Here is a 27,014-nt window from a genome sequence, read left to right on the forward strand (position 1 = left end):
CACATATTTCCTTGTTTCAGTAGCCATCTCCCAGCGATCTCAAAAGTTGTAGCGTTCTGTGTTGGAAGTGAGGACACTGAGGTGATTTGTCAGAAATCATAGAATCAGAAACAGACCCAAACCTCCTGAGTACAGACCCCCCAACTTTCTTTTTTTGGTTTTTGGCTTTGGTTTTGTCTAGGCATAAAGAAAAGGGCAGTGGGGGGAAAAAGGTATTTGACATTATATGTTTAATCCTTTTAAACTGGACATCATCTTTTTCCATTCCCATGTCACTTCATTTCATGTTTTATTCCTGAAAATGAACTTAGTGGATCATTTCCTTTACATTTTTCTGGAACAACTCCAGATTCTTACGGCATTACAGAATCTGTCTCCAGCTACAGGCATTCCATAAAGGAGACAGCCTTAGGGAAGAAGCAGGGGATAACTTACATGAACGAGTAGTACAAAGCTGCTAATAAAACCTACAACACAGGTAAAAACAGAGGGTGTAATTTGCTGACAAAATTATTTAGTACCAACTACCAAGAACTTAAAATACAAAACATTTTAAAACTATGTATTATTTATTTAAATTGCTAAACTAAGAGAGACTTAAGAACGAGTAAAGCAAAAATGAAATTCCATCCCTGAGATTTATTTGTATGAATAATCACCAAGAATGAATTTCTTTTGACTTTAGAGTGTGCTTTCCTTAAAGTTGATAAGATACTGTTCTTATGATGTATGAAATCTTTTTCACTTCACAACTATCTTGTTTTTTATTGTCTTACTACTTCTATAGTGAAGAAAATTTTTAAAGTTTTTGTTACTTGTCTCTCTAAAGAGTAAAGGAAAATCCTTTATAAGAAGTCTTTGCATGAGAAAGGGAAAAAGTTCATCTCTGAAATTCATTAGAAATCTTAGATTCACAGATACAGGAAACGTCATGTTCCTGGCTTCTCACCCAAACCATAATAGTTTAAATGATTTAAGAACATAAAATAAAATGAAACTTCCAGGATAATTTTTGGTTAACAGAAAGAGTGAGGTGCAGAAAGTGTAATAAATCTGGAGTGAAAGGGGGAGCGAAATGTATGAGGAGTTAGATGCGCGCTTTATCAAAGCGGGAATTATTGCTACAGTATCATTAAGCAGGGTTTCTTTGGGGAAATCTGCTGTAACAGAAAGCAGAACACAGTTTATTTTGTTATCCTTTCCTTAACATCCATCAACTGCCCCTTCAGGGAAGCAAAGTGGCATTTCCTTGGGCCAGGAAAAAAAAAAAAATCTCATCATAAAATACGGCAAAGAAAGGATGCTGCTTTGGTCTTATTTCCTTGCTTCTAAGGGGCCTCTGTGAGCCGCGGGGACTGGGGTCCCGCAAGAAAATACAGCGTGAGTTGTCCCCGGCGAAGACGGGGTGACCCGCTCACACTGTGCGGCGGAGACCGGTTTGTTGCGCATCAAGCGACAGTTTTTCGTCTCCAGGATTCAGAGGAAAATGCCCACTCATGATCCTGAGCCCCGGCGTTAGGAAACAGAGGCTGGAGCAGGAAATGTGGCCCTACTGGCTGAGCCGCTGGCGGATCCGACGCTCCTGGGTCGCGGGGATCCCGGAGCACCTGCTGCTCGGCTCTCTCCTAGGGCGGTCCCCGCGGGCGAGGGGCGCAGGGCGGCGAGCCGGCTGGCAGCGGGCAAGGGGCTGGCGCCCCGAGCGCTGATCCGAGCGCCCCGGAGAGAGGCGCCCTGCCCACCTAGGAGCCGGCAGCAGCAGCACCCGCCCGCGCCCCGACGGGCCCGCCGCCAGGGCTGGGGAGGGGCGGCGCGGAGGGCGGGGGCCGGGCGCGGGGCAGGGCCCTGCCGGGCGCTGAGCAGGGCCGGGTCGGGCTGCGCATTGCCGGCCGCTCGGGCTGCTCGGGCCCGCAGCTTTCCCAGGAGCTCGCCACTCTCCCGAAGGTCTGCGCCGTGGCAGGCGCCGCCGGAGCGCTGGCCATGAGGAGCCTGTGGCTGGCGCTGTGCGCGCTGGCGCGGCTGTGGCCGGGGACCCTGGCCGGTTGCGCCGAGGCGGGGCGCTGCTGCCCGGGCCGGGACGCCGCCTGCTTCGTGCGCGGCTGGAGGTTGGACAGGGTTTACGGGACGTGCTTCTGCGACCAAGCCTGCCGCCTCACGGGGGACTGCTGCTTCGACTACGCCAGGGCATGCCCAGGTGGGTGGCGGGGCCGAGGGTGGGGCGCCGGCCCTTTGCCAGCAGCCAAGGGACACAGGATCTCACACCAGGGACCGCAGCTCAGGCGCCAGGATCCCCCAGCCCCTTGCATCCCGGCGTGTCCAGACGTCTATCCTGGCCTACCTCTCACCCCTCCAGCCAGGTACACCTCACGCCATTCTAGGGTCCGCCAGCCTCCTTCATCCAGGTGCATTCAGCTCCCCGCATCCTGGAGCCAGCCCCCTGCATCCAGGGATTCCCTCAGTCCTCTCTGTCTTGATATAGCACCCCAAAGCACCTCTCCCCACGAAAGCCTGGATGGAAAGGGCCGGAGTCATCCGTTCTCCTCGAAGTGTGTGCGGTTCAGGAACCTCCTACCTGGAAACACGGCATGTCCGCTGGTGGGGCATGCCCCTGGCCCAGGCTCCACCACGTTCCTTCTGTGAACCCTCAGGGATCTTCCGGGCCTTATGAGGGGTGAAAAGAGAAGGGATGTGTAATTAACCCACTTGGTGCCCAGGCCTTGCCCTCGTAGGGTACTTACTTCTGCAGAACAAGTTTTTGGAGGATCACAGTGGCCCTCATTTCTAGACTCCAGCATGTGGCACAGCCCCCTTTCTCCTAGGAGGTGTTTGATAAGCTCTTGCACTCAGTTTTACCTCTATAGCATGATAAAGGTTTTTAACTGGGGTTTCCCATTATGTTTTAATCCTGTTGGCTTTCCTGTAGGGTCAGTCATTTTCTTTCTTTCTTTCTTTCTTTCTTTCTTTCTTTCTTTCTTTCTTTCTTTCTTTCTTTCTTTTTTTCTTTCTAAAGATTTTATTTATTTGACACTGAGAGAGAGTGAAAGAGGGAACACAAGCAGGGGGAGTGGGAAAGGGAGAAGCAGGCTGGCTTCCTGCTGAGCTGGGGGCCCGATGTGGGGCTTGATCCCAGGACCCTGGGATCATGACCCGAGCTGAAGGCAGTCACTTAAAGTCTGGGTGCCACCCAGGAGCCCCACGTCAGTCATTATCATCTCTCAATTTCCCACAGTGCCGCAGCCCCTGGCAAGGGCTCAATAGATGTTGATTTAACTAAATGAAAAGTCCTAAAGAACAAGGTTTACCTGAGAGAAGCCAGCTCTGGAAATAAGAGTAACCTTGCTCATCTCTTCACCCCAAATGCCTCACATATGTCAGGGTTTGGCCTCAAGGATCCTGGGGTTGTGTTATCCTCCACATCTTCTTGGGAAAATGTGCAGGTCTGTGTCATTAGTTGGTGAATCAGATTCCTGTGGAAAGGAGCAGGCCTTCTGCCTCTGTGAAGCCAGAAGAGGCTACCTCCCCAGGCAAGGTAACACCCAGACCTGCTCCCAAAAGGACGCAATTGAAAAACATGAAGAATTTTTTTTTATCCTGTTTGAAAGCTAATGATTAACCTACAAATATCCATCCTCTTTTTGATAAGCCTGTCTCCCTTTCCTGCTTCAAGGCCAGGGTATTTTACTACTCAAGTAAGGTGAAGAGTCACTTATTTAGGAAACAAACGGCCCTCAGGCCCAGTCTCTAGGCCCATCAGAGGTAGACTCCTGTATTCCTGTACACCAGATAATGTGCCCGGGCCTGTGGGAAGCACAGGGCTTATACAGAGGAGGAAGACACAGGATCTGCTCCCTACAGGTTCACAGTCAAGCAGGGGAGTACACCAGCGAACCACCTACAATATGCTTAGTGCCCAAATGAGGGCTCCCAGAGGCAAGGAAATGAAAACTCGGAAGACCTAAGGGATTCAAGGAAGACTTCCTGGAGGAAGTAATGTGCAAGCCTGGTTTTGGAGAATGAGCAGGAAGTCTCCAGAAGGGGAAGAGAATTCTCGCGGGAAAGCACCATGTGGTTTCTCCACAGACCTGTGGGTGTCTGCCTTTGGTGCAAGGAACTGGGCTCGGCCCCGAGGCGGGACAGGCGGCAAACCCAGCTGGATACGGAGAGATTCAGGCATGGAAGAGGCTCAGTAGGACAGCCTAGTGTCGTGAGAAGAACTGGCTTTCCAGGGACGCCTTGCAAGACTGTGAGGGGTGGCAGAATCCTCAAAGTCTTTATTTGGTCACAAAGAAATCCCGTCTTTTCAGGACAGGAGGTAGAACTATTCCAATGAAAAGCCTATCATTTGGAGCGGGGATGGGTTGGGTAAAGAGAAGCAGAGAAGCGATGACCTTCCCATCCTGAGAGGGGCTCCCCAAGAAATCACAGCATCTTGGCGCCTGAGGAAGGAAGAGCTGCGAGCAGTGGGCATGGAAACCGAAACCAGGAAAAGAAAGGAGCCCCCAAAGAATTTTAAAAAGAGCATATTCAGCCTTCATTGCCCTTCCCCAGGGAGTTAGCGAAGGCCCTCGCTGGCCTGAGCAGAAGCAGACACAGGACCAAAATGCTCCTCTGCGCCCGGAGTTTCTGGGGAGGGGAGGAGAAAATAGAGACAGCTGGAAGCTGGCCACTTGGAAGGCTGAACCCTCTCGCTCTGCAGGGCTGAGGGTGAGAAGGGGCAAGGCGGAGCCAAGATGCTCCATCTCCTTAGCCCTGGAGAGGCGTCCTGGCCTCGCAGGAGCCTCATACAGCCGTGGGAGCGGGGCCGTCCCAGGGCCCGCCCATCAGTCAGTTAACGTGAATGGGCAGCACAGTGACGTCTGGGCCCACAGCGGCCCGGTTTTGGGCTGCCATCTGCCACATCTGTTGTGCATGGCTGTTACTGATGCCTAAAGATGTCAACATTCGGCACCTCGGGGACCACCAGCCACTCCAAAGACATAGAACCATTCGGTCCCTTAGGAGCTCTTCCCCTTACCCAATGCTATGTTACCTGTCAATGCCATCTGAAACCTTTTGGACTAAAATGACATTATATGGGAACCAAAAATGGAGCTGTGTCAGGAGAACTGAGAATGCCTTATTTCTCTTCCTTCTGATTTTTTCTTCTTTGTGAAGACTTTGTGTGTGTGTGTGTGTGTAGCTAAGAAATGAAATACTGGAATTTCTTTTTCTGAAGAAGACTTTTTATCTTTTACTTTGTAAAAATAAAAATAAGTTCTTAGACTTGTGGAATTACTGAATTGCCCAAAGTATCTGTTCTGAAACAAGTCTCAGAAAAATCTCATTATGATGTTGGTATCAGTTTCAACACCAATTATATACCTCTATTTCCAACCCCCGCCCGCCCCCCAAAAAAGGAATAGGAAATTCTCCATTGACTGTGCCTGACCAGAGATGGGGAGTGGTACAGGAGGAGACAGGTCCAAGTCACCTGTTCTGAAAGAACTTCTTAGAAGGCTTCCTTATCAGGCTCAAGATGCCCCAGTCTCTAGTTCATCACCTGGGTTCCTAAAGTCTGCATTCTAAGATCATAGAAACAGCAGGCAGCACTAGATTTTTTGATGAACAAATTCAGGAAAGAGTAATAATGAGCCCAAGGGGAGCAGGGCACACTTTGAGTAGCCTGTGTGACCCAGTCTTTTCTTCTGGATTTCCCAGGGAATCTAGGAAACTAACTTGCCCAAATCTGCTGACCGCATACCTGGCAGGAGAAAGGACAAATGTACTGGAAAATTCAGGCTCCAAAACTCCACCATGTACGTTGATTTAGAAAAGTTGAGGCTTTACTGGAACCACAGAGGTCGGGAGCAGCATGCGGCTTCCCCTGCCTTTGTCTCTGGAGGAGAAATGAGCAGGGCCTGGCGCCAGCATTCAGCATGACTTGACTTTGCAGGCTTGGGCTGCAGCCCTGGGCATTCAGCGGAGGAGGGTAAAGTTGTTAACCCTTCCGCCACACTCATTCCGTGCCAGGCACCTCACAACTCTAGTCTTACTTAGCTCTCCCAACTCACTGCCATGGTCATCAGAGCACTGGGAGGTTGGGGAATCCGTCCCAAGTCATGGTTAGCCAACCTGTGATGAAGTGAGAGTTGAACCCAGGAACTCTAATTCCAGAGCCCACACACTGAAACATTATGTTTTGACCCTCAGAGGAATGAGGCTTTATGAGAAGCTGTGTACTTGGAAGGGCACATCCCTGATCAATTCTGGTAGAGTGAGTGAGCCTTCTCTCTCTTTTGGCTGATACTCCTCAAAGGCAAAAAAGTGTGTCCTGCCCCTCCTTACGATCCCCAACAGCCATGGTGGTGTCACTGAATTATGTTTGTTTCAACAACCCGAGCAGTCTTTCCACTGAGGGGATGTTATCTGTGGCTGCAGAGAGCTCCGCCAGCTGGGTTCTAACCATCTGTGCCTTCGAATATGACCCTTGCCGCCCTTGTCTGCAAAATATGTTTGTTGCAGAAAACTTGGAAAATACAGAAATGCAAGAAAGAAGAGAACAGCTCACCTGGACACTGACTACTGAGTAAAAGCCCAATTATCTTTTTGATACATGTGCCCTTTTTCCTCTGGGGTTGCCTGGTATATAAATTTCTGTTTTTTTCTAATGAAGGAGACCTTTTTATTTCTCTCTCAGATTTCATGAACTTATCTGGTTAATATCTCAAAAGGGGGGGGGGACAACCACAGGGGCCTGTATTCTGCATGAGGAAAAAATACTTGGTCATTTTATTGGCGCTTTTGGAGGGGGCAGCAAATAGGCACTTGGGCAGTGTGGTCCCTCTTGACCTTCAGAGAAGATTTGACAAGATTTCTCAGAAAAGGGGATACATGAGGAAAGAGAAAAAGGCCCATGACATTTAAAATCATGTTGCCATGAGGGGTGTGTGTGTGTGTGTGTGTGTGTGTGTGTGAATTATTTTTCTTCCACAGAATCTCAAGAATCAAATCTACGCGTAAATGCTAAGACTGTGGGTAAAATGTAGGAATACTTTCATAGCAATGACTTAGGGCTATTTGAACTTATCGTGAGGGAGAAGGGTGCCTTGGTGGCTTAGTTGTTAAGTGTCTGCCTTGGGCTTGGGACTTGATCCCAGGACTCTGGGATCATGTCCCACGTCAGGCTCCCTGCTCAGCGGGAAGCCTGCTTCTCCCTCTCCCACTCCCACTCCCCCTGCTTGTGCGCTCGCTCACACTCTCTCTCTCTCTATCTTACTGTGTCTCTCTCTGTCAAATAAATAAATAAAATCTTAAAAACAAAAACCATGAGAGGGAAAGCACTTGCTTGTGGGTGGCCTTAAACTTTTAGGTGGCAAAGAGCCAAGCAGGCAGGGCCAGATCTGTGATTAGCCAAGGAGACGGCACATGAACATGAGAGCAAGGTTTTATGTTAAGAAGAAAGAGCCCAAACTCTATGTATGAAAGGAAGCACTGACTGTCAGCTCAGTTTGTTACTGTGTGTGGGGGTGTGTGTGTGTGTGTGTGTGTGTGATCATCAAGCAAAACAGTAGAAGATGGGTTTTTTTAGTTACCTTTTGGCACCTAAGACTGAGAGTAGTGTGTCTAGCTCTGGTTGCCCCTGCTCACAGAGGCTGCAAATGGACCTGGACAGGGCCCGCTGGTAATTCTGAGGCGGGGGAGGAGGGGTCTAGAAAGATGGGTCCCTTCGCTGGAGTCGTCAGTCTTGAAGGTCCCTGCCAGAGAAGGAAGGGGACCTCCTGAGACATTAAGTCCCTGAGCTGCACGGCTCAGATAAACATAGTTTCCCCCCCCCCCCCACCGTATTCTGAAATTCTTGAGTGAGGGAAATTTGGATCAAATAAGAGGAAATACTGCTCCATACCACTGATAATAAAATGAAAGGAGCTTGTTATTTTCGAGATGCGGTACTGCCAGGAGCTATAAATGGACTTAAAAGCATCTGAGGGATTTGTGGCTGCCAGGAGAAGCTGGGATCTATGTAACCTGAAGGCACAGAAAGCCATGGCCCTTCCCAGGACACTCCTTGGGGCCACCGTTGCCGGGAGAGCCCAGACAGCTCTCGCCCAGGTTAAGAATTCCCATACTTTTGGCTCTGGGATTTCCTGATTTTGCTCCTGTCCTTCAGCGGGCTTCCCTTTCCCACTCTGGAGCCTTAGCGCTTTGGCTTCTAACTAATGATATGAGCAAACCAAAATCTGTTTCAATGTAGAAAATTTGTTTTGGAAGGAGGAGGAATTTGTCCAATGACATTTCATTCATTCATTCATTCATTCGACAAATATTTATTGATTTATTGAGTTTGATTTTATTTCAAATTCAGCAGCAATGCACTGAGAGAGTTTAAACGCCATTTATTATTATGATTATTATTATATTTTTGAAGCTTAGTCTTAAATCTTTTAAGGTAATTGTACTTGGATACAACTGGCTATTCCTGTGAGGACATGTGAAAATGGGCTCTATTCTTGCTTTGGGCAGATTCCCTACTGAAATATAAGACTTATTTCCCCTTGTTGGCCATTCTCCTTTTGGGTGTGGTAACCCCACAAACCCCATCTGATAACCAGAAAGTTGTTGAGGAAGGGGGACTAGCCAGAACTTCAGAAAGGACTTGATATTTCCTTGTCCTCTGCATCTATCCATTATCTCACGTCCTAGTGAGTGGAGAGCCAGATGTGCCCAGTGGGCCTAAAGCAGGAACTTAGGGATCTATGTTTATGTTCTCTTCTGTGTCTGCGTCTCTGTCTCTGCTCTTATTACACTTGTTGGGACCACCTCCCAAATAAATTACTTGCATTGAAATCCACATCTCAGGGGTGTCTGGGTGGCTCTGTCATAAAGCCTCTGCCTTTGGCTCAGGTCATGTTCCCAGGGTCTTGGGATGGAGTACCACATTGGGTTCCCTGCTCCGAGGGAAGCCTGCTTCTCCCTCTCCCACGCCCCCTGCTTGTGTTCCCTCTCTTGCCGTGTCTCTCTCTGCCAATTAAATAAATAAAAATCTTTAAAAAAAAAAAAAAAGAAGAAAGAAAGAAAGAAAGAAAGAAATCCACGTCCCAGAGTCTGCTTCTGGGAAACTCCACCTGAATATTGACTTTAAACAGGAAAAAAAAAAAAACCGCTGTTCACGGAGCATCCTGGCATCCATTAAACCTAAGCTTCTTTTTTTTTTCTAAAAGGGGTGGGATGATGTCATTAAATCCTACCATTAGGACGTTGGGAAACTGTGACAAGCTTGGAGTCAGAAATGATCACGTTGCTCACTAGGTCTACTGGCCTCCAATGATAACTAGGGAAATGTGAAAATTGAGAAAGTCAGATTTTAAGAAAGAATATTTTGACACGCTGGCTATAGATGTGAATACTAATGGAATAATTCAAAGGAAATGTGTGTCATGAAGCTGTAATATATGACTTGAGCTAATAAATTTGTCAGAAGTTCCTGTACTTCCCCTGGCCTCTGCGGCCAAAGATCTCTTGTGATCTGTGATGAATTGCACTGCAAACAATTAGAAGTTCCCAAGTTAATCATGAATTTAATCTTTTGTGCAGAATAGGAATAAGCACCTCAGATTTGCCTTCTGACTCAAAATATTTTGTGGAATCCCCTTATATTTGTATAATTCTATGTGAACTTTTTTTCATTTTGTTTTATAATGAAGCCGTCGAGATGATGCTCAGGACCCAGAACTTTCTTGATTTTCTTTATGAGGCTGTTAAAGTCATGGACTGAAAATATAAAACAGGGACGCCTGGGTGGCTCAGTCAGTTAAGCTGCTGCCTTTGGCTCAGGTCATGATCCTAGGGTCCAGGAATCAAGTCCCACATCGGGCTCCATGCTCAGCAGGGAGCCTGCTTCTCTCTCTGCCTCTGCCTGCACCTCTGCCTGCTTGTGCACTCTCTCTCACTCTCTGACAAATAAATAAATAAAATCTTAAAAAAAAGGAAGAAAATATGAAACAGCTTTTTCCAAAGTCAAACGTTAACTGATAGGAAAAACAACTGATTCAGTGATTCTGTGATTTGAGGATGTTAATTGGGGGGCAAACCAAATAAAATAAATAAACATTACACGTGAGACACAAATGTTGAAGAAATACCGGGAAACTAAATTCTGTCAGAAAGCTGCCCCCAGTATGATCTTTTACCATATGGACAGCGTGTACTCAAACCGAGGCCATATTACTACATTCTGAGTTAATGCCATGGCAAAACTGTACTTCAGAGTGGTGTCTAATGTTGATCTATGAAATAAGTGTCCCATTTTGGTTTTTTTAAGCGTATTAGTAAGTGTTGTTCAAGGTCAACACATCAGGGCCAGACTAACTAGGCTCGGGGATGAAGAGATTCAGGTAACAGAGAGTTGTTGAAGACTTAAGGACAGAACGCATACTTCTCAGCCTCTCAGCCCGTTCCTAGCCCAGCAGGCAGTCTCTTTCAGTGCCTCTGGCTCTAGGGCCCAACTGAGATCATGAAAATGGGAGGGATCCACAAGAAATGACAAGAGCAGGAAGTGGCCTGTGACTGATTTTCCAATGGATGTGCGCGCGGCAGGTACAGGGGACAAGTCTCAGGATCCAAGTCTCTTGCTTCCTTCCCTGCCTGACGTGGGATGCCTGTGAGTTTTTAGATGATTAATAAAAGCATGTTTTAAGACAGTCTGAGGTTTTTGAATTACTGACAGATGTTTAGGTTGTGTGGGACCCTTTTCGTATCAGGGTGAGCTGCGTGCTGCCAGAGGATGGGTCTTCCAAAATCCATGAACCCCAGAGAGAGTGTGCTGAGAGGTCAAATGAGTTTTCAAGTACAAGCTGTCAGAAGTCCAAGTCGAGATTTCGGAGAGGTTAGAGTGCTTTCTTGGTGAAGACTCCGTAAGCTGAAAAGTATGAGGATGGTAGAGAAAGTGGATCCCATTTTGTGGGAAGGGAATTATCTGGGCCTCTATTTCAGAGGCACATCTTTTGTTTCCTTACTCTTGTTCTTATAAACAATCTCAAGTCCTGAAATAATTCCACTGACAAACTCATTATAGTCCTTTTAAAAGGTTTGTTAGGACTTTGAATGGGAAAGTTAAAAATGCAACCACAGAGATTTTCCAGTCATGGCCAGAGAATTGCCAAATTCTTGCCCCCGACTCCGCCCCTTCATGCCTGACCGTTTGTGCTCTTTCCCTCTGTGGGCTCTGGTTGCCTTCCTGAGAACTTCAGCTCTCCTGGTCTAGGGGGCCTAAGAGCCGTGGAGGATGAGAATGGAGCACGGAAGGAAGTCCCAAGTCTAGAGGTCCCTCAGGGTGGCCCTAACCAGGTCTGATGGAGGGACAACTTTGAGGATAAAAAGTGACGGGCATTTTCTTTTACATTTTTTTTTCCCCTTGACGTTTTTCCACAATGAATACCTATTATAAAAATGTTCCGAGCAGAGCAGGATAAACTTAAAATCAAGGAAATGAAAGAGCAAAGATCTTATCTAAGCCCACAGAGTATGAGGAAGTACCCAAAGGCGTCACTCTCTTAACTGGGCTGTGCCCCTGGCTGACACCCACCTTCATGACCCCAGAAGAGCAGCCTGTCTGGCTCGGAGGGAGGGACGGGTTATCAGCTACCCCATCCGGGCTGAGCCGGGTGGGGTGGCGGAGGAGGGGGTCCCTGCCCACCGAGCCCTGCTGAGACCGTGCCCCGGCTCTCATGCAGGGCGCAGTCAAAGCGCAGCGTGCGTGGGCTAACCCCGACTGTTGATGTTGGCGGGAGCGGCCTGGCAGGCGGCGGGGTTTACCCAGGTGAGCGCCCCAACCCGCCGTGCTGTTTTTCAGCTCGCCCGTGCATCGTGGGGGAGTGGAGCCCCTGGAGCGGCTGCGCCGACCAGTGCAAGCCCGCGGCCCGCGTGCGGAGGCGCCCGGTGCAGCAGGAGCCCCGGAACGGCGGCGCGCCCTGCCCGCCCCTGGAGGAGAGAGCCGGCTGCCTGGACTACTCGACGCCCCAGGGCCAGGACTGCGGGCATTCCTTCGGTACGGAGGGTTTCACCGCGGCCGCCTTTGTTGTCTGTGTTGGTTTTCCATCTCTTCCTCCCCCTGAAAGGCCCTGTGCCGAGCCGGGAAAGTTCCGTGCGCGCGGCGGGGGAGTGGGATGGGCCGGTCGGCCCAGAGCGGACAGGAAGCTCAGGAAATGCTTGATAAAGGAGTGTCCGCGGCATCAGGGCCTCCCTGCTCCAGCCCCCCGGGTCGGGGCGTTCTTAACCCCGGGGTGGCCCCCCCTTCTGTGCTTGAGCTTGGTGGAAAGGGCGCGTGCTTCGGGGTGTTTAGCCAACTCAAGCTGGCGGCCAAGGACTGTAGGTACGATGATAGTATTTCACACCGGATAGTAAATGTCCATAAGGTAACTATTCATCTTGCTTCTTTAATGCCTGTGTAATCAGGAAGGCTCATCACACATGTGGGAAGGTAGTAGAAAAATGATTAATTCCCAAGCAGTGATACATGATTTCCATAAAACACCTGCTCCTCCTCTTACCTGACTGCAGTGGGGCTGATGTGATCAGATCTGTGATTTGAAAAGATCATTCTGGTTGTGGAGTGGCCGGCGGAGGGGCCAGAATTCCACCGATGGGTGAGTCAGGAGCTGTATAAAGCTCACAAAGAAATAAGCATCAAGGCCAACACCAAGGTGTTGATCTACGTTGAACCTGATAGAGCAAAAACATTGACTTCTCTGGATAATAAAGGCCATATGTTTTTTCTAGGAAACTGGAAATTTTTATGCCAGCATGACACCTGTCAAGCCATTCCCCCCCCCCCCTTTTTTTGTTCTATGCACAAATATTTATTGAGCATCTACTGGTTCCTAGGCACTGAGCTGGGTGCCAGAGTTGCCTTGGTGACATAAGCTGATGGGAGCCTGCTGTCATGCAGATGGGGGGTGGATGGGGGAGAATGGAGAGGTTGATAATCGATGATCTAAGGAAATCGGTCCCAGAAAATTACCACTGCAATTTGGTGCAACTGGGCCTGAACAAGTGAGTTGCTTAGAGCTAGGAGTGTGTGTAATAAGTTGATATCCCCCGGTCTTGGGGGAGGAGGAGAGCCACACGGGTGGAGAAGGGAAGGGACTTCTCTAAGGAGGGACAGGTAAGGCTGAGAAGTGTAGAACTTTCCAGAGACTTGCATGGTGAACTAGGTAGTCATATAGAGAGGTTCGAGGAATTTGGGGTTGATGTGGAAAAAACAGGACCACAAGAGGCCGTAATGCCCAATAAGCCTTTTTGGGTGGTGCTTGGATGGAGTTGAGAAGGAGAAGTCCAGAGGCTATGGCCTCACCATCCAGAGACAGAGGAGAGGAATCTTCCAGGAGCCATGTGTCTAGGGGATGGCAACTAGGCAGCACAGTTGGGAGTCTCTGGGTCAGAGTTTCCAAGGCCAAGAGTGGTAGCAGCTTGGGGTCTTACAACTCCCAGACTTTTTAGCTCATCAATAGCCAGCAGGTGCCAGGTATAGTTTCACAGGGTAAGTAAAGCAGGCAGGGACCAAATGGCTAAAAATATGCTTGTTTGGCAATTTTTAAGACAATTTGGGAGGTGTCTTGGTGGCTCAGTTGCTGGAGGGGCTGACTCTTGGTTTCCACTCAGGTCCTGATCTCAGGGTTGTGGGATCAAGTCCCCCATGGGGCTCTGTGCTCATGAGGGGGAAGGCGGGTGGTCTGCTTAGGACTCTCTCTCCTTCTGCCCCTCCCCCCATGCTCACTCAAGCACACACACACTCTCTCTCTCTCAAAATAAACAAATGAATCTTTAAAAAAAGAAAACAATTTGGATGCATAAAAATTTGAGTTTGCTGCCAGTGGGCTTTGGAGCTAACAGTTGTCAGCCTGCTGTGGGGGAAGTCAATGACCTAGAGACTGTCTTTGACTCATCTTTCTAATGGTGGGGAAGCAAAGGCCCTTTTGAGAGGTTGAAGGGCGGCTAGCATCTGGGGAGTGCAGAGAGTGGGGCTGGCATTGAGAGGGGAAGCAGCTCCCACTCTCTGTTTAGGATTTTGGCCTTTATCTTACAAACCCTGGAGAGCCACTGTAGCATTTTCTCATGTGGTCTGATCTGGGATTTGAAACTGTGGCTGTCTTAGGGGCATGGCTAACGAAAGGGCTGAGGGAGCAGGGAGGGGTCTTGTGGGCTCCCAGGGAAATAATTCGGTGCTCACAGAAACAGTTGTGGAACAAAACCATGGTCAGCTCATGTCCTCAACAGAGCACAACAAAAAGGCTATTGGGGAGGAAGTCGCTGGAGGCCATTCCTGATTTTTTGGATGACCCTTAAAACCTGTAGTTGATCCATCAGGAAGCAGCTCCTTTGCTCACCTATGGGGTCTGGCTGCTGGAAGGTCCTTCTTAAGTACATTTGACTCTTCAGTGCTACTCCAGGCTGTCACAGACCCGCTTTGCAGTCCAGGTATCTCTTTATAATAGCCTAATGCAGGTCGCAGGAAAAGGGACAGGAAGGTCAATGAGAGAATGCTATGGAACGTGGGCCAAGGACACCAGAGAGCACTAGGCCCACCCCCTACATCCTCCCTACCCCCCCACAACCTTCCCCCCACACACACCCTCCCCCACCCCAGCTAGGGTTCTGGCCTCTGCCTGGAGCTGTCCTCCTCTCTCCTCTGGGCAAACCCCTGGGCCTGTCCTCCTCCACCTGTCCTCCCATTCCTAAATGACCCCTCTCACCCACCCCTCCCACCAAACTCCACATAAGGCAGCAGTCTTCATAGGTGACTCCTCACAAGGTGTTAGTGACTTAACAATAACACCAGCAGGAGAGATCTGTACTCAGCTTCCGCCTCTCCTAATAAGGTTGGGTAAAATCCAGTTTGGGAAGAGAGGAGAAATCTCTCCTTGGGGACTGGGCACCAGCATTTGCAGCCCTGATTTAGGTTCCTGAGATGCACTCTGCTGTGATAATGCCGTGGAAATGATGACTGCTGTCACAAGCTGGCCAGAGAAGATAGGACCCCTCGAATATTCCAGTCTGGTGGTTCCTAAACGGTGGTCCCCGGCCAGCAGCGTTGTCCTCAGCTGGGAAATTGTTAGAAAACAAGTTCCTCGGGCCCCACCCAGACCCACAAGATCGGATTCGCTGGTGCTGGGTTTAACACTGTGCTTGTATCCAGGCGTCCGGGGGACTCTGCCGCTCACCAAAGCTCCAGAACTGCTCTAGCCTGGGTGTGGCTGCCCGGTCCTTCTCAGCCTCGACTCATAGCTGGATCCCTCACATGCCACTTTCCTGAGGGCAGAAGCCCCCAAATGCAAAACAGGGCTTTAGTCAGGAAAACATGGGGTAAATCAGACTATCTTCTCTAAGGAAGACCTTCTCAGAGGCTTTAATATGCTGATAAGCGTTTTCATTCTACAAGAGAGAGATAGGATATGGGATGCTTCTTTCCCACCTTACTTGATTAAATGACCCCTTTTCCCAGGGGATCACACTGAGTCGCTAGTGTTCTGTGGAAGACACCTAGGAAAACGATGGACAACAAAAGGGAAATGAGAGTAGGGACATGGTGGATTGCCCTGAGCCCTGTCTCACCCGTGTTACCACACATTCATTGACATGGGTCATTCATTTAAGGTTCACTGAGCATCTTCGATAGCCAGCGCTTTGCTGGGTTCTGGAGATACAAACTCGAGTACCAAGCCTGTCAGCTAATTCCAGCTCAGGGTGAGGAGCGAGCGGATTGGTGTGGAAGCATGGAGAAGGGGCCTCCTCTTCCACTGGGGGCTCTCAGTCCGGCTGCATGGTCACCGGTGACCACCTCCCGGCTCCACTAGACTTCTATTTCCCGAGCAGGAGACTTGGGTGCATGGCTGAGCAGTCCCTCGCAGCTGTGGAGTGGAGAGCTTTGACCAACATTATTGACTCAGTGCTCATAACCATCCTATAGGACAGCGTATTCGCTTCCTATGGCTACTGTCGCAAATGACCCCAAACGTTGTAGCTGAAGACAACTCAAATTTATTATCTTGGGGTTCCGTGGGATACAAGTGCAACCCAGGTATCCCTGGGCTAAAATCAGGGTGTTGGCAGGGCTGCATTGCTTTTGGGGAGGCTCGGGGAGGGGAGAATCCAGTTCCCTGCCCTTTCCATCATCCAGAGAGGGTCACAGTTTCTCTCCTCACGGCCCCTCCTCCCTTTTCACATCCAGCTACATTGCATCTCTGCCTTCTTCTGTAGTAACACCTTCCTCTTCCTCTTTGAAGGACGTGATTATACTCAGCCCACCGAGAAAAGCCAGGATCGTCTCCCCATTTTAAGGCCAACCGAGCAGCAACCTTCATTCCATCTGCAACTTTAATTCTTCCTTATGAAATAACATATTCACAGGTCCTGGGGATTAGGATGTGGAAATCTTTGAGGGGCCAGTATCCTGCTTACCTGGAAAAGGGGACTGCCTCATTATCCTTAAAACCAAGAGGACATTGGAGCTCAGGAAGGTGACAGCATTTGTTTTTGTTTTTGTTTTTAAGATTTTATTTATTTATTTGACAGACAGAACACAAGTAGGCAGAGAGGCAAGGAGAGGGAGAAACAAGCTCACCGCTGAGCAGAGAGCCTGACGTGGGGCTCGATCCCAGGACCGTGGGATCATGACCTGAGCTGAAGGCAGCCGCTTAACCAACTGAGCCACCCAGGCACCCCAGGTGACAGCATTTGTAAAGGACTTCCAGAATCCAACCCTGGATCTCAGCCTTTAAATCCTGTGGGATTTTCCGTCTTGATCTTGCTTTGTTGCTCTTGTTATCGTTAGAGCTAAAATTGCAGTTCCAGGTTCCGGTAACTAAGTAGAAATAGAAAGGCTCTGTGAGACCCGTGAATGAAACAGGATCACTGACACTCTCTTATTAACGATAAAGTAGCTATTGAATTTTTTGCATTTCCTTTAATGCAGATCTTAACTCTATGCTTACTGCAAAAACAAGCCCCCAACGCCCTGTTATTGTATTAGTTGTACATCCTGACTCCTCCTAAAAGGAGATCTATGTGTATCATAAGCTGTATGCTTCTGGGCTGCTGTTATTTGTCACATTTTCATTCTGTTCTCTTTTACACTGTATCTACAGAACAGTGGTTCTGAGCCTGCCTTGGTGACCCCCCATTGTGCCAGAGAACTTTTTATGAAATTCCCTAAGCAAACTCAATTTACTTTCATGTTCAAAGTAAGTATGCACGGTGCCACGCTTTTAGAAGTGGACTTGTTGTAAAACCAAACAATGCCAGGCTGATAGGATGCCAGGAAAGTTGGCAAATGGCCTCTTAAAAAAGAATCTATTACATCTGGATATTGTTGCCAGGAAGAGGGAAGGCGGGGGAACTGGCTTTTATTGTGAGCCTTTGTCCCCAGGCATCCAACTATGTTCTTCCACACATAAGCAGCAGTGGGACTGAAGGCAAAAATAATTCTAAATTACTTACCACTCTTAAGTAATGGAAATTAAATTTGGGGGAGATATTAAAAAGTCATGCTGGCTTAGAGACCCCCAGGCAATCTGGCTGCTGGTGTAGTTTCTGAAGACTAGTTCAAGGAGGAAGTGCCTCCTCTCAGTAGAAATGTGCCACCGAGCCAAGCCAGAGCAAAAGGGGGCAGGACACAGAAGACACAGGGCCCAGGGTTACTAGCTGGCTTTTAGGATCAGTCCTACCTGCAGAGGCTTGACGCTGAACGTGGAGAGTAGATCAAAAAACCAGAAGCAGTCTTTTGTGTTGGGGTCCTTGCTTCATCATTTACTGTGAATTTCCCCTTTCTTTAATCTTTTTTTTTTTTTTAAATTTCCCTTCCTTTAATGTCTTTGAGCCTCAGTTTTCCGAGAACATCTCATCAGGACACTTCTTCACAAAGTTTTTGTGGAGACCAGTCACATGAGAAGGTACTTTGTAAAGAAGCAGGCTGGAAACATACAAGGCGCTGTCCTAACAGGCATTCTTCTGTGCCCACCGTGAGCAGCCGCCCTACCCTGGGGACCCCAGGCCCCATCCCAGCCCTCCCCCTCTCCCGGGGTGGGGGGGCCTGAAAGGACTCCTGGGTGGAGGCCTCATGATGTCCCTTTTATTATTTTTTAAAAATTTTTAAAAGATTTTTTATTATTTATTTGACACAGAGAGAGAGATCACAAGTAAGCAGAGAGGCAGGCCGAGAGAGAGGGGGAAGCAGGCTCCCTGCTGAGCAGAGAGTCCAATGTGGGGCTCGATCCCAGGACCCTGAGATCATGACCTGAGCCGAAGGCAGAGGTTTTAACCCACTGAGCCACCCAGGCGCCCCTCCCTTTTATTCTTTTAAAGTTAAGTTATATTAGGGACACAGTAGGACCAGAAAATGAAAATAAAACAGCACTTAAGCAATCTATAGGAAATATGCTGCGTAAAACAATGAAACATCGTGGTTCACTTTGCAAGGGTCTCCAGGCAGTGAGGCGCATGGTTTTAGAGATACCGCCTAACACCGCTGGGTTTAGATGGAAGCCTTGAGCCTATTCCTTAACCTCTCTGTGCCACAATTTCCTCATCTGTGGAATGGGGAAATAATAGTTCCTATCCCAGAGGGTTGTTGTAAGAATTAAATGCATTCACCCGTGAAAGGTGCTCAGCATTATGCCTGGGAACTTAGAAGTGTATCATTGTTAGTTTTCATTATTAGTATTATATTATATGATATATTATAATATAATTATATTATTATACATAATATATATTTATATTATAATTATATTATTATTACTATAGAGCTTATTATTACTATAGAACATTTTTCGAGGATTGTATATCAGATATTACAGTCATATACTGCCCTTTCCCCCTCTCTCATTTCCCTTCCCTGCCCCAAGCTAAGTACTAAGTGCATTGCCTTTGAACTTCTGTGATAATATATGCGGTACAAATAAGGAGATCAGATACATGTTTTGAGCTAAAGAAACACATCCTGAAAATTTCATAGTTTGGCTGGTCCGACGCCACGTGGACTGAGCGGCAACTATATTCTTCAGGTACTGCATGAATTCCTAAATGTGTCAGAAGAACAGGAATGGAGACATATACGTGGGAAAGCTAAAATCCTCTCGACGTTTGCATTCCAGAGAATCAGAGCTAAGAGAAAACAACGAGTTCCTAACATATATGTGCTCCCTCATTCTTTCTGATTCTGTCTACGGGTTTGGGAGGTCCCAAAGCTACCGGTCCCGTTTAGGAGGAATGACATGTTCTCTGGAAAACGATTAAACGTGTGAGTGCAGCAAGGAAGAGTCTCGCAGCCTCGACTCTTAGGCTGGATGTGAGTAATTCTGACACCGAAGAGACTAAGCACCAAACCACGTAGGACAAGAAAGATTACTGCAACTCGCAGGAGCAGGTGGCCACCTGTTTTTCAGCCACTCCGGTCTTCGGTCTTCCATTCCATGGGTCCTAGCAAAAGGCCTCCCTGAGAAAATCTAAAAAAGAATTCAGGCTGCCATCTTGTGGCCATAAGGAGCCAGTAAGCAGCCGGGTCAAATGAACGCGTAGGCTTGACCCATCTGCTTGGTGGTCCTCTGGCCACTTTGCTCGTGGATGATGGCGTGGGCAGTGCACAAGCCAACATCCGCTGGTCCCTACCCTTCCTGGGATGGTCCAGTTTCTGTAATGAAAGGCAGGAAGGATGGCTGAGCGGTCTCAGCCACAGGGCTCAGTGTGGGAACAGAAGACCACAGAGAGGTAGGACCCGTGTGGCTTGGTGGCAATTCTGAGACTTCAGTGAACCGCCATACGTTGCCTACGAGCTTACTGCGTGTGCCAATGTGTGAGGGCGACGGTGATGACCAGGGCAAAACCCTGCCTTCCTTGAGCTGACAGCAGACCGCACTGGGAGGTCATCTCCAGGCGCAGTACCGTACCTAGCATCAGATGCCTCCCCACACACCCCCACTTAGCGGCAAACAGGAAGGAGACACACAAACAAAGTCAGGGAAAGAAGAGAGCACAGATGGGGGATTCCTGGCTCCCTTTCTTCTGTCTGGTCCGGAGCTTTGGAGTTGGGACTGGGGCTGGGGACCGGGGAAGAGGACCAACCGGACTCCTTCCCTGTGGCTGAGGGTTGGCGCGGGTGGGGGGGGGGGGTTCTGTGCTGGCCGGCACCAGGCAGTCACCCTGAGGCCACATGGCAGTCAGGGAAGCTTCCTGGCTGGGGTGTTGAGGACCTGGGAGGGGTGGGGGGACTCGCACGACCTTCCTTGGTACTTCAGCTTTCTCCTTTTTACATTTCCTCTCTCTCTGGTGTTTTGTTTTGTTTTTTCTCCTTACATCCCCATTTCCCTCTCTTTTGTCATCTTCCTCTGTCCTTCCTCCCTCCTATTCTTGTACTTTATTCTTCCTGTGTTTCCCTTTTTCCTTCTATTTCTCTTCCTTTCATCTTTAAAAACCTTCTCTCCTGAGGCATCTGGGTGGCTCAGTCATTAAGCTTCTGCCTGTGGCTGGGATCAAGGTCCCAGGGTCCTGGGATCGAGCCCTGCATTAGGCTCCCTGCTCAAAGGCAGGGCAGCTTCTCCCTCTCCCACTCCCCCTGCTTATGATCCCTCTCTCGTTGTCTCTCTCTCTGCCAAATAAATAAATACATTCTTTAAAAAAATGAAAAAGAAAAAAGCCATCTCTCCCTTTCTCCATTCCCTTCCCCCCCTTCTCCCCCTGACTGCCCTGCATCTTTCACTACTTCCTCTTGGTTTTTATTCCAGGCCCCCCATTCTCCCCTTTCACACAGAGTCAACTTATTACCAAGGACAAGCCCACCTGTCAGAGGCCTGCAGTTAGTTCTCCGCGCCCATCGGCGTGCACACAAATCTTCTTCAAACTGGGTTCTGGGGACACGGTAACTTGGCCCCGTCCCATTCCTGGGTGTGTGCCGCGGCTCGTTGCACTCAGGGTTGGGGGGCTCGAGACAGGATCAACACCACGGTTGGGAAAGGTCACTGCGAGTACTTTAGGCTGCAGGTGTCCGACGCTCTTCTCTCTTTCCTAGTCCCTGCCTTTATAACTACCTCTGCGTTCAACAAGGAGAGAACAAGACAAGCCGCATCTCCACGGTGGTCTACAGACACAGAAGACACTGGGTAATTTGGTGTTTTTGTTTTGCATGGTTTGGTTTTTCAATGTATGCTTTTCCAGGGGGTGTGGCCAAGTCAGCCCGGAAAGCTCGTCTTGGTGTGGTGGCGTTTCTTCTGTTACTTGCTTGTTGACTTTGGGTAAAACGTGACTCTTTACCACAGAGCTGGGACCTACTTGTTTCTTCCCTGTTTTTGTGCGGCCACAAAGATTTGTCTCTGAGGGTCCCCTCAACAGGAAACCCACTATGTAAAGGGATGGTATCACTTTATCAGTCGTACTCATGATGTTTCTCTTAGAATCATTAGGAGAACATGGACTCTAGCACCACCTGTGTTTGGCTAATTTGAAAGTGGCCCACACGCAAGCTCTGAGGATTTCTGTCAGGACAGAAGGCACAGACTGGGGGGGACCTCCATGCTTACCTGAAGTCGGCTCTTCAGCTGTCAGCAGAAGGACCCCAGGCAGCCGCAGGTTCGGACCCCCCCACTGCCACACACTAGCCGTAAGACCTTGGATATGTTGTCCCACCTCAGTTTTTCTTCTTGAAAAATGAGAATATGAATGCCTAGCACATGGCATTGTAAGGAGAATTTAATGAGAAAATGATGAAGAGATGTCTGGGTTAAGCTGTCTGGCTAAAGTTGATTGAAGCTTCGCCATAGAATTTCCTACCTCAAGACCTAAACTGGCCTACTGCTGTTAAAACTCATGGAAGCAGACCCTCCAATGGCTTTCCATCTAACCTGGGACAGCTCATAATTCTAGGGATAAGAAACTAGTCCGTTGGAGCTTAATTAGAACCAAAACACAACGTGCAGGAATTTTACTATGTTTTACTTCCCTGAAGAATTTTAAAATTATGTTGCTTTTTAGTACAAGACTCTAAAGTATTCACCCACGTCTGGATGCTCCCCCCGGGCCTTCAGAGTCTAGTCACTATGGTGCTAGAGATTTCCACAGTTCAGTGTAAGGTGACACTAGCTTCTGTCACAGAAAAATGTCTCCAGCTTCCCATTTCCCTTTATCTCTGAGGCCCAGTAGAACTTTGATGCTTGGATTCAAGTTCCCAACTCATCATTAGTCCAGATTATGCGGGTGAGCGAGTTGGGGAGCTGGGGCAGGCCCCTGGGAACATCTGCGAGGCAGAACGTCTTGGGGGCTGGGCAGGGCACTGAGGACCAGCCCTCCAGGGGCTCACATGGTCTCAGACTCCAGACTCAAGCAAGTTCTTATTCTATTTCTATTTTTCTTTGCCAGCAAAGTTATTAAGGGCTATTTTCCTACTGAAATGTGCTTTTTATACATAATTTGGTTGTCAGATGAGGTAGGAAACAGGCTATCCCGATTTCTGCCAACTCACGTCGACCAGGTAGTTCCATCATGGATGGGAGAAGAGCGCCAAGCCTCGCGGCAGTTGCCCGTTGGGCATCATCCATCATCGTGGTTCCACAAATGAGAAACTCGACAGGGCGTCCTGCGAGAGTGGCCAGGCTGCGAAGATGCGCACACCACCTCCTCCCGTCTGTCCAGTGTCCTCGTGGGTTGCGGGCTTCCTGAGACCTTTTACGGCTTTAGGCTCTCTCTCATTACAGCCCGTGCACGTGTCCTGTGTCTTTGCTCTAGATACTGTATGGAGTTCAAGACGGAGTCCTTGACTCCTCACTGCGCTCTGGAAAATCGCCCCCTGACTCGATGGATGCAGTATCTCCGAGAGGGGTACACGGTGTGCGTCGATTGTCAGCCCCCAGCCATGAACTCTGTGAGCCTTCGCTGTTCCGGAGATGGCCTGGACTCAGATGGGTGAGGGAGAGACATCGGCTAAAGGACTTTCCTTATTTTCCATTGACACACATCTGTCCTCTCTTGAACAGCAGACCATGATGTAGCATATCAGGGCATGAGTCGGGAGTCAGAACACCAAGTCAGGAGAATCCTCTGTCTAGTAAGTCCTGAATCCAGGACCCCGTTTACACGATGGGACCCAGAGGCTCTATAGTGGAGATGACTGGGTAAATATGTTGAGTTCATATCATGCTCCCGAATGACCATTGAAAACCTGATCACTCCAAAGCAGTGGTTTGAAAACCACTTGAATCAGAACCTCTTGGGATGATGACTTAAAATTTTCTGATTCCTCGGGTCCCTGGGTGGCTCAGTTGGTTAAGTGACAGCCTTCAGCTCAGGTCATGAGCTCAGGGTCCTGGGATCAAGCCCCACATCGGGGATCCCTGCTTAGTGGGGCAATCTGCTTCTCCTTCTTCCTTCCTTCTTCCTCTGCCCCTCCCCCCTGCTCGTGCGCTCTCTCTCTCTCATAAATAAAAGATCATATATATACGTATACATATACACACACACACAAACACACACAGATTCCTGAGCCCCACTTGAGATGAAGTGAATCAGAATCTTTGGGTTTTGTTTTTGTTTTGTTTTGTTTTGTTTTTTTAAGATTTTATTTGAGAAACAGACAGAGATAGAGCATGGACAGGGAGGAGAGGGAGAAGCAGGCTCCCCAGTCAGCAGGGAGCCTGATGTGGGACTCCATCCCAGGACCCTGGTATCACGACCACAGCCGAAGGCTGACGCTTAACCGACTGAGCCACGCAGGTACCCCTGGATTTTTAACCACCTTCTAGGTCAGGACTTGGCAGATAGTAGATTCTTCCGCTTTGTGGGCTATATGGTCTCACTACTCAACTCTGCCATCATAGCATGAAAGCAGCCACAGACACTGCATGAAGAGGCGAACTTGGCTTTTTCCTAACAATACTGTATCTGTGGACAGTAATATTTGAATTTCATGTAATTTTCATGTGTCATGACATATTCTTCCTTCGATTTTCTTTAAGAAACAAAAAACCATTCTTAACTCACAGACCACACAAAAACAAAGGGTGGGCTGGATTTGGCCCATGGGTTGTGGTTTGCTGACCTCTGCCCAGATGGTTCACTCCCACAGCATTGTTTCAGAACCACTGCCCAATGGGGGGGGGGGGCATCCTAGAACCATGACTGAGATGGTTGTGGGCTCAGCTTTGCAGGATCAGAAACCTACAGAAATCTATAGATTGTCCAAAAGAATTGACCCTCAAAACATTTTTTTTTACCCTGAAAAATCTGTTCCAATCCTGTATTCATTTATCAGTTAAATCTGGTAATAGCACTCTTCCTAAGAGAGGGCTTCATGCTTGTCAGCTATTAGACAAACACCAATTTCAGTAACACATAGATTATGGTTTTAAGTATGTTAGGTAGAAATACAGATTAGGGGGGCGCCTGGGTGGCTCAGTGGGTTAAGCCGCTGCCTTCGGCTCAGGTCATGATCTCAGGGTCCTGGGATCGAGTCCCGCATCGGGCTCTCTGCTCAGCCCTCAGCAGGGAGCCTGCTTCCTCCTCTCTCTCTCTGCCTTCCTCTCTGCCTACTTGTGATCTCTCTCTGTCAAATAAATAAAATCTTAAAAAAAAAAAAAAAGAAATACAGATTAGGAAGTAAAATACTGACCTTTCCAGCTAGTTGTCATTCCCTTAGTGCATTTTAATATTTAATAACTTGAATTTGTTTATCAGTCACTAGTGCCTAATAAACTTTGTAAGAAGTATACCACATGAACAGTAAAGTACGTAAGACATTCCTATCAAATAGAAACCAATCTTTAGACTTAACATTTTTCTGAATTTCTCATCCATAGTTTGTCTTTAAATGAATTTATAATTGAATTTGTACTCAGAAAGCACCTTAAACCCTGGCTGAGGTTCCAATAACTTTAAAAATAATAAATTCAACTATCTGCCTTTGCTCTTCCTGCTTCTCCTGCTTTTTCATTATGGAATCAAGGAGTTCAGGATTACAAGAGCTGATTTGGGCAGACCCCTCTAATTTGAATATACATGAAACAGGGAGCCACTTTCCTTTATGTAACACTTCGTATATTCGGATCAAGTGGGAGAAATGAATACAGTAACCTCAAACTGCTCTCTCCACAAGAAGGTATCCTCAAATAGAGACTAACTTGTAACTTGTTTTGATGGAGCCCCTAAGAAGGGAAACTGTTTGTGATCATTTTTTTTTTTCAATTTCAATTTTTAATGCACTTCAGAACTCCAGGTGTGATCATTCTTTGAACAACAAAATACCTCAATTTATGATTGGTTTGCTTTCAGCATAACTAACATTTTCCAAAATACCGTTTCAGAAATCAGACTCTCCATTGGCAAGCCATCGGCAATCCTCGGTGTCAAGGAACCTGGAAAAAAGTTCGGCGAGTGGATCAGTGCTCTTGTCCAGCTGTTCACAGTTTTATTTTTATATAGATTGCGATGTAAATAGTTCAGAATGTGTTTGTAAACATGCTAAACCTTACCATGTCATGTTCAGTGCTTCATAAAACTTCAAAAACCATTTGGCCTAAGTTCCTGAACACGTCATTGCCACACTCTGAAGCAGAGAAAGAAAATGCATGGCCAGTTCTCCAGATCCCCAGTACCTTTATTTTTACTACCTTGAGGACCCGCCCCAAAGGTTCCTGTGGTTTTGTGTCCTTGGTCTTCTCCAGAATGAGACCCTCTCATTCGAAGGTCACCCACGTAACACAGAATGGACATCTGTTTGCAATGAAATTACAACAATATGATCCGTTTTCTGGTGAGTAGTTGTCATTCAAGGGCACCCGTGTTTTGAATCTTGCATTCCTTCTTTCTGTTCTGTAATCTCTTAAAAACTTCTCGCTTTAAAAAATGTATATGGATATCTGTATACTCTCACACACACATTTCCCATATATTATTCCATAAATTGTCAAATAATAATTTCAAAAGAAAGCAGTCACAAATAATTTTCCACAGGACAAGTTAAGATTTAGTAAGCGTTTTGTAATGAAAAACCAACAGCTATGTTAAAAATACTTTTTTGAAGAAGAAATTTTCTTTGGTTAATTGACAAGACCAATCCGATGTTCATTCTAGGTTAGTAGAAATTCCTTCAATGCTATGATTTTCATGAAGAGAATTCTGGCAGCGATGAATGAAACAAAGCTTTCATTTTGCAAATTTTGCCATCATTAGCACCTAAGATTGTTTCCAAGGCTTCCAACTTGAAGCTAAAATGATCTTTCAGATTTAAGTTTAAGCTAAACTTTTTTCTTAGTTTTTTTTTTTTTTTAACCTACTACTTTTTTTCTACAGCATATTTTCTTCTGTTTGGGTGGCAGGCAGTTATAAATTATGGAAGATGTGGATTTTATTACAAATGTGATGAACACACACACATAGAATACACAGAAGTATTCGTCCTTTATTTTATGATTGGAAAACCAGTGAGCCAGAGACAAAGTGGCTTAAGGATGGGTTACTCTGCGGGTCAGCCACAGAGCCCACTCTCAGTTTCTCATCCGGGATTCAGCTTCGATGAAAGGCCTGGCTATGAAAAGCCAAGACCTTTTCAATTGTGAAACAAATTTTAAATTTAGGACATTTTCTCTGGAGAACTGCTGTTTAAAATTTAAACTCCTTCGGGTTCATTTGTATAAGGTATTATTCACTAACAAATGATTTACTAAAATACATATTTCTTGGTACTTCCATGTAATGACAAGAATGACAATAGCAAACTTAATAGGCCTGAAAAAGTCCCTAATATTTAATGCTGAGAGCAGCAGTATTTCTCACTCATTTAACTGTCAGAGTTGTTTTCATGGTAAATTCTTCAGAGATGAGTAATAAAAAATTTGAGTCTCCTCGAGGTTAGGACCTTAAACTCTAAGTTCAGTATTAACATTTTAAGACCATTTCTAACATTTGTAAAGCAAGATTTTTGAAGGTAATTTTAATGTTACATAAAACTTTTATACCAATTAATAAACTCTCTGTTCACATTTGTAAGAGGTCTTTACTTGTTTGAC

The 27,014-nt window shown here is 47.4% G+C and overlaps 1 protein-coding gene and 2 long non-coding RNA genes across 3 annotated transcripts in view; 2 read left to right on the plus strand and 1 right to left on the minus strand.

Moving 5' to 3' along the window:
* The window catches only part of LOC309858809, a 57,755-nt gene extending 54,948 nt beyond the window's left edge, over positions 1-2,807 (minus strand). Inside the window, exon 1 of the long non-coding RNA XR_014308345.1 lies at positions 2,570-2,807. This is a non-coding gene — a long non-coding RNA (uncharacterized lncRNA). The remainder of the gene's footprint in view (positions 1-2,569) is intronic.
* SBSPON (somatomedin B and thrombospondin type 1 domain containing) lies at positions 1,843-26,994 on the plus strand. The gene is made up of 5 exons (XM_082719089.1): positions 1,843-2,191; positions 11,825-12,019; positions 21,032-21,122; positions 22,741-22,917; positions 25,311-26,994. Exons 1-5 carry the CDS (start codon positions 1,978-1,980, stop codon positions 25,426-25,428), a joined length of 795 nt encoding a protein of 264 aa, XP_082575215.1. The 5' UTR covers positions 1,843-1,977; the 3' UTR covers positions 25,429-26,994.
* On the plus strand, positions 15,722-21,021 carry LOC309858807. The gene is made up of 4 exons (XR_014308344.1): positions 15,722-16,487; positions 17,115-17,210; positions 19,032-19,393; positions 20,774-21,021. It is a non-coding gene; the product is annotated as an uncharacterized lncRNA (long non-coding RNA).
* Positions 26,995-27,014: the final 20 nt, after the last annotated feature.

This window comes from Mustela nivalis (assembly GCF_964662115.1).
Source record: "Mustela nivalis genome assembly, chromosome: 2".
In the NCBI taxonomy this organism is placed as follows: Eukaryota; Metazoa; Chordata; class Mammalia; order Carnivora; family Mustelidae; genus Mustela; species Mustela nivalis.

What these genes read in the sequence shown, in the direction of transcription:
- SBSPON (XM_082719089.1), top strand. Translation starts at nt 1,978, where the DNA reads ATGAGGAGCCTGTGGCTGGCGCTGTGCGCGCTGGCGCGGCTGTGGCCG. An exon ending in CTACGCCAGGGCATGCCCAG is followed by an intron (nt 2,192 to 11,824) that starts GTGGGTGGCGGG and finishes GCTGTTTTTCAG; the next exon opens with CTCGCCCGTGCATCGTGGGG. An exon ending in GGACTGCGGGCATTCCTTCG is followed by an intron (nt 12,020 to 21,031) that starts GTACGGAGGGTT and finishes TCTCTTTCCTAG; the next exon opens with TCCCTGCCTTTATAACTACC.